The 6348-nt window shown below is 38.2% G+C and overlaps 1 protein-coding gene across 1 annotated transcript; it reads right to left on the bottom strand.

Annotated features, from left to right (window-relative positions):
• Positions 1–4034: 4034 nt before the first annotated feature.
• LOC142527147 (uncharacterized) lies at positions 4035–4523 on the bottom strand. Its single transcript, XM_075631870.1, has one exon. The coding sequence runs from the start codon at positions 4521–4523 to the stop codon at positions 4035–4037; it is 489 nt and encodes a 162-aa protein (XP_075487985.1).
• Between the last annotated feature and the right edge of the window lie 1825 nt (positions 4524–6348).

The raw sequence follows: 6348 nt of genomic DNA, 5'->3' as shown, positions 1-6348 counted from the left end.
CTCAGCACTCGAACCTAAGACCTACAAAATGTGTACTTAGATTCATGATACTGGGATTCATGGTACCGAGTACCATGCATCTAAGTACATATCCTAGAGGTATTAGGTTAAAGTGCTGGAGAAGAAGAAAGGAACATGTTTTCCAGAGATGTCGATATCTTATGAGTAATTGTGCTTGAGAAAGCTCGTGCAGAAAAATACTCCAGAGGGAGTCTAAGATCGAGATAATCTATGGTCGTTATACAACTAATGAAAAACTATTTTTTATACTAAAAGCATTCGCGAGGCCGTCTTACAAGACACTAACTCTAGACAAAGTGACATTTTTTTATTATTTTTTTAAAAAAAAACTTAATTGACCAAATATTTGTTATTAGAAGTATTTAGATAATCTAGAGTAGAAAATTTATTTAAGTAAAAATAAGCTCATCTTTTATGAGTGCGAATCTATGAGAATTTACCCGTTGGAAACAAGAAAAAATTCTGTAAAATTTGATTGTAGAACAAATTATCTCATGGCCGTCAATTATTTATTAGAAATTAAATGAGAAATATCTCTTTTGTTATCTATATTGTCAAATTTCAATCTTAATTATCAACTTTATTTTAATTTAATTTTTGCAATTTTGTTCAGTTTTTTAACGTGACATTGTTGTAACGTCAATGTGAAGTCGACATGAATCCGATGTGACCTTTCATGTACGTCACATCAGTTTTTTTATAGTCACATGATTAGTTTTCTTGATAAAAACTAATACAATTATAACAAGATAGATGATTAAATTACAAAGAGAGAGATATGACCAGAATTGCAATTTTCACTATAAGAAATTGTTTGTCCATTAATTAGAAAACCCTCATGCATGGATAGCTTCCAAAGCAATAAATTTTTTCTTCTTATTTTCTATTTTTCCATAAACAAGGTTGCTAACCAGCCAAAATGTAGGGCAATGAGGAAATGTGGTTTAGAAATGTATGTATATTAGCATTATAAAATAAAGTTGTCATACTAAGACCAAAGTTAATTTTCATAGCATCCAAGTGATAAACTAATAGATGTAGAATTCAATATGGATATGTTGTTTAGAAATGTGTGTATATTATATTAGCGTTACTAAATTAAGACTTTATTGTTTCTTCAAAAAAAAATTAAGACGAAACGTCTTCTTTTTTGCCCTTTTTGTTTGATAAGAATAGAAGCTAGAAATATCCACCACGACTTCATAGGCGTGAATTCTCACACTCGGACCTTGGTTCATTATTAGATAGACAAATTAAAAACAATAGTAGTTAAGAATTGTGTTACATACATTATATTTATATAATTTTACCCTTAAAAACATTAAGTATGAAAAATGTGACGCCCCAAATTCAACGATTGTCCCTACTGTACTAACACGAATCTTTCCAACTTGCTTTATTTTTACTCACATGCACTCTGAGAAACTTCTCATAGGGGTCAGTCAACCCAAAATTCTCTCAAGACAAACACGCTTAACTTTAGATTTATTAAGTTAAGATCTCTCGACAAGAAGATGTGTCTTATTGATACGAGTAATAACTATCAAAACTTGTAAGTCATCAATAACTGTACAGTCTCATACCTTCAGAGACTTGGAATACATCTCATTTTGGAGTTAGATCAATTCATTCGTGTTCCTCATCGTCTAGAAGCCTTCAAGGAGCTGTTTTTTGTCTCCACAGGTTTTTAACACTGTCGATCACTCCCACCCTTTTCAACCCGGACGTACAAAAATTCAAACTCAACACATTAAAGTATGTCTTCCATAATCTCTTTGTTAACATGTTAGTAGAGTAATAAAGAGCAGCTGAATTAATTCATCTTACAAATAGTTTTTGTCACGCCCCGAAACTCGGGATTGACACCGGCGTTGTTAAACAATCACACAATCGAAACAACAAGCCTTTCGTAGCACAGTATAAATCGAAACCAGTTTATATATCATAATTTCCACGAAATAACATTGTCTTACAATAACGAAATCCAACGAAATAGTAAATAATGCGGAAGCGTCTTACAATTCTTTAAAATCAAAAAATTCGAACATAACTACTACTGGTCTCGTGAATCACCATCCCCAGAACTGTTCGGACTCCTCTTCCTCAACCTGTTCTTCGGACTTATCTGGGAAGGGTTGTAAGGGGTGTGAGTATTTTGGGAATACTCAGTAAATGGGGGACTTTGAACACAACATAACCAATTTGATAACATTTTCAAAACATATCATAAACGTACATCATGATTTTCATAAACGTAACGTAAATTTCATAACATAATAACACTGTGACTTTTCACCTTTAACGGTTTACTGACGTCAGTCCCTAAGTTTTAATCCTCTAAGGGGCGAGGCCATAAAACAGTTCTATCCCACTGTTAAGGGCCATATGTTGGAATTCCACCCATTTTCAGGGAATCCTCACAGTGTCAAACATAAACGTAATAACTTTCGTAAAAACGTATAGACAAAACGACGGTACTCGACCGTATTTTTAAACCACAAAACCGAAATTTTCATGTGCATAAAACAAAATTTAAAACAGCCCACTTACTGTGTTTGGATGTACTTAAAAAAACGTGGAGTGAACGGCTTGGTTTGGATCACTTCGCGCTCCTCGTCGGGGTAGCGCTCCGGCTCGATTTCTTTGACGATTTTCGGGACGATTTTTGTGCAGTATTTTGGCTAGGGAGAGTTGCTGAATTTTCGATTTTTTCAGCTCTAGGATTTCGAAATTATGTGTGTTGAATGAGTGAGGTTGATGCACTATTTACAGGAGAGGAGGGTGGAGCTAAATTTGGCACTAAAATCATACCAAAAATTCATGTCAAATCTCCTAATATTGACTCCAAATATCCTTGCCATTGCTGATGATTTCTCTTCCTAATTCGTGAGATATGAATCCTTGATTTGCATGAATATCCGAGATTTTATTTATCTTGTTTCCTTGCATCTTGTATGATATACTAATTTGTAATATTTCCTACCCCAAAATTCGAAATTTGCTTGGCAATAAAGATTTCAACATGGCCATCTTATTCTAATACAATAAAAAGAATCTTATGCTAATAAAATTTCCTTCCAAATTTTAATTACATTATTGCAAGATTTTCGGTTCTCACATCCCTCCCTCCTTATGAGAAGTTTCGTCATCAAAACTGGAGTTGGCCTGGTCTCCAAATAGGTAGGGATATTCCTTTCCCTTACAATCTACTATCGCATTGTTTCTTGCTAACCAATCCATTCCTAAGATGATATCGAAATCGACCATGATCAACTGTATCAAGTCGGCTCTAAAAATCTAATTACCAATACTGATTTTTCAATCTCTGTAAATTTCGTCAGTTTCAATGGCTCTACTAGTAGGCTTGGCTAGTTGGAAAGGTTCGGTTAGCTTATCGGGCTTACGTCCTAACTTCTTACCAAATCTCTTAGATATACAAGAATGTGTAGCGCCACAGTCAAATAACAGATAAGCAGGCACTTGCTGAAAAATATGGTACCTGACACAACATCGCTTGCATCATCTGCCTCCTCCTGCGTCATGGCAAACACCCTGGCATTCGGTTTGTTCTCCCGTGGTTTATTGGCATTCGCCCCTGAGCTCAACCCGTCTCTTTTACCTGGTCCAGTTGTTTTGTTGCTGGCGGCTGGACAATCTGCCATACGGTGTCCTGGTTTTCCGCATCCAAAGCAGACGCCACTGGCTCTACGACATTCTCCCAGGTGTCGTAAGTGGCAAGTTGGGCAAGGCTTAATGGCTTGGTAGTTGGTGGCGGGTGAAGGCCCCTTAGGTGGTTCGCCGGAGTGGTTCGGTTTCTTGAACGACTGACTGCCATGAGAGGACTGATCATTCATAGGCCTTTTGTTCCTAATCTCCTTCTCTCTGCGCTGGATATTAGTTTCAGTTCGGATGGCTGCGCCCATCAAGTCTGAGAAGTTCGCAGGTTGGTAGACTGCCAAAGCCGACTGTATTCTGTTGTTCAAACCCTTTTTGAAGCGGTGTAATTTTAGAACTTAATCCGCCATGATTGCCGGAGCATAAGATCCTAAGGCGTTGAACTGGGAGGTGTATTCTACAACTGACATATCCGAAGTTTGAGTGAAGTTTTCAAACTCACTCAGTTTCTGCAGTCTGACCTCGGCTGGATAATACTGTTTCAGAAAAGCTTCTCGAAATCGCTGCCAAGTCATTGGTCCTGCAGCTGTCATGGCTGGCGAGATTGCTTCCCACCATTTTCCTGCTTTATCTTCCAGGAACGGCACAGTCACGTCCACTTTCAGTGCCTCGGGAACTTCCAATAGGCGATGTTGAGTCTCTATACCTTTCAGCCAACTCTGGCTAACTTCAGGGTCAGAGGCTCCACTAAAGGTTGGACACCTATTCTTGCGGAGTGACTCATAGTGGAACTTGATTCCATTTGGTGGTGGAGGTGGTGGTGGCTGATTGGCGTTCGGGTTTCCCAACCCTTGCAGTGTTGTCGCCACAATAGTGGCTATGGCCATAAGATCAGCTTGGCTTAAGTTGAATGCCGGCGGGGTCCATTTTCTTGCTCGTTCTCCTGTCCGCCTTCACGGTTGATATTAGCATAACGCGGGTTGCGGTTCTGTCTTGGGGGTCTGCCGGCCATTTCCTACAGATTGCAAGTTCTAAGAATTTGTTGTACGAGTAAAGTTCATACAATAGGTTGTGCTGAAATAAATTGAAATCAATGAACCAAATAGAACAAATTTTTATTGATTTCTAAAAGAAAGAACATGACCAATCTGAAGGAAATAAAAGTCGTACTGAATAAAATAGCAACAACGGAAAAAGAAAGGTAAAATAAAACTCCTAGAACAAAATCACTAAGACAGAATAAAATATCAGGATAGAGTAAGATACTGAAAATTAAAATTTTTTGAAAATTTCGAAAAATAGAAAGTTTTGATATAGGCATATGGATTCGAAGAGTATGTCGAGAGGATTTCAGATCAGTTGACGGAACCGAATTCAGAGTTTCTTACGAAAAATCGAAGGACACATGCTGGCGGGTTGACTCGTTGACTCGGTCGAGTTGACTTGCCGGAGTATGGTCTGAGGAAATGCGTGCGTCGGCGAAGAGGTCAGCATCACGGAACCGGTGGTGACACGGCCAGAATCGGTCGGAAAACTACATAATTGGCCGGAACTCGCTCAAACTCGGTTAACTCACTTGAAATTGGGCGTTTTCGATTAGTTGATCCGATCTCAAAATTGATTGTTGGGAAACGTTACCCATGGATAGTATAATGTTTGGGTAAAAGGAATTGAAAATCGGAGTATGATTGATAGGGTAATTGGACGAAATAAGATTCGGCGTTAGGGTTCGTACGCCAAATCCGTAGATCCAAAATTCCGGTTGCACCCGAGCACGAAATCTGAAATTTTTTGAGGGCTTTTGTTCGTCTCGTCGAGGCGGTCCTAGATCTTGTCTCCGATCAAAGAAATACTACCGGAAGCGGCCGAAATCGGCGAAAAATGCGGCGGATCGCACTAAGGACCTGTTTGGCCGGAATTCCCGATTTTTTTTTTTTTGAAAATCGATTTTTTTCCCACTCGGATTATGACCCTGGCGGCTCTGATACCACTTAAATGTCACGCCCCGAAACTCGGGATTGACACCGGCGTTGTTTAACAATCACACAATCGAAACAACAAGCCTTTCGTAGCACAGTATAAACCGAAACCAGTTTATATATCATAATTTCCTCGACATAACATTGTCTTACAATAACAAAATCCAACGAAATAGTAAATAATGCGGAAGCGTCTTACAATTCTTTAAAATCAGAAAATTCGAACATAACTACTACTAGTCTCGTGAATCACCATCCCCAGAACTGTTTGGACTCATCTTCCTCAACCTGTTCTTCAGACTTATCTGGGAAGGGTTGTAAGGGGGGTGAGTATTTTTGGAATACTCAGTAAATTGGGGACTTTGAACACAACATAACCAATTTGATAACATTTTCAAAACATATCATAAACGTACATCATGCTTTTCATAAACATAACGTAAATTTCATAACATAATAACACTGCGATTTTTTCATCATTTAACGGTTTACTGACGTCAGTCCCTAAGTTTTAATCCTCTAAGGAGGCGAGGCCATAAAACAGTTCTATCCCACTGTTAAGGGCCATATATTGGAATTCCACTCATTTTCAGGGAATCTTCACAGTGTCAAACATAAACGTAATAACTTTCGTAAAAACGTATAGACAAAACGACGGTACTCGACCGTATTTTTAAACCACAAAACCGAAATTTTCATGTGCATAAAACAAAATTTAAAACAGCTCACTTAT

Source organism: Primulina tabacum, chromosome 15 (genome assembly GCF_025594145.1).
Source record: "Primulina tabacum isolate GXHZ01 chromosome 15, ASM2559414v2, whole genome shotgun sequence".
NCBI lineage: Eukaryota > Viridiplantae > Streptophyta > Magnoliopsida > Lamiales > Gesneriaceae > Primulina > Primulina tabacum.
Note: the sequence above shows the minus strand (reverse complement) of the source record. Positions and strands in the feature narration are given on the sequence as shown.

Bases quoted from the DNA above. Each gene is read 5' to 3' on its own strand.
- LOC142527147 (XM_075631870.1), bottom strand. From the start codon at position 4,523: ATGGCCATAGCCACTATTGTGGCGACAACACTGCAAGGGTTGGGAAAC.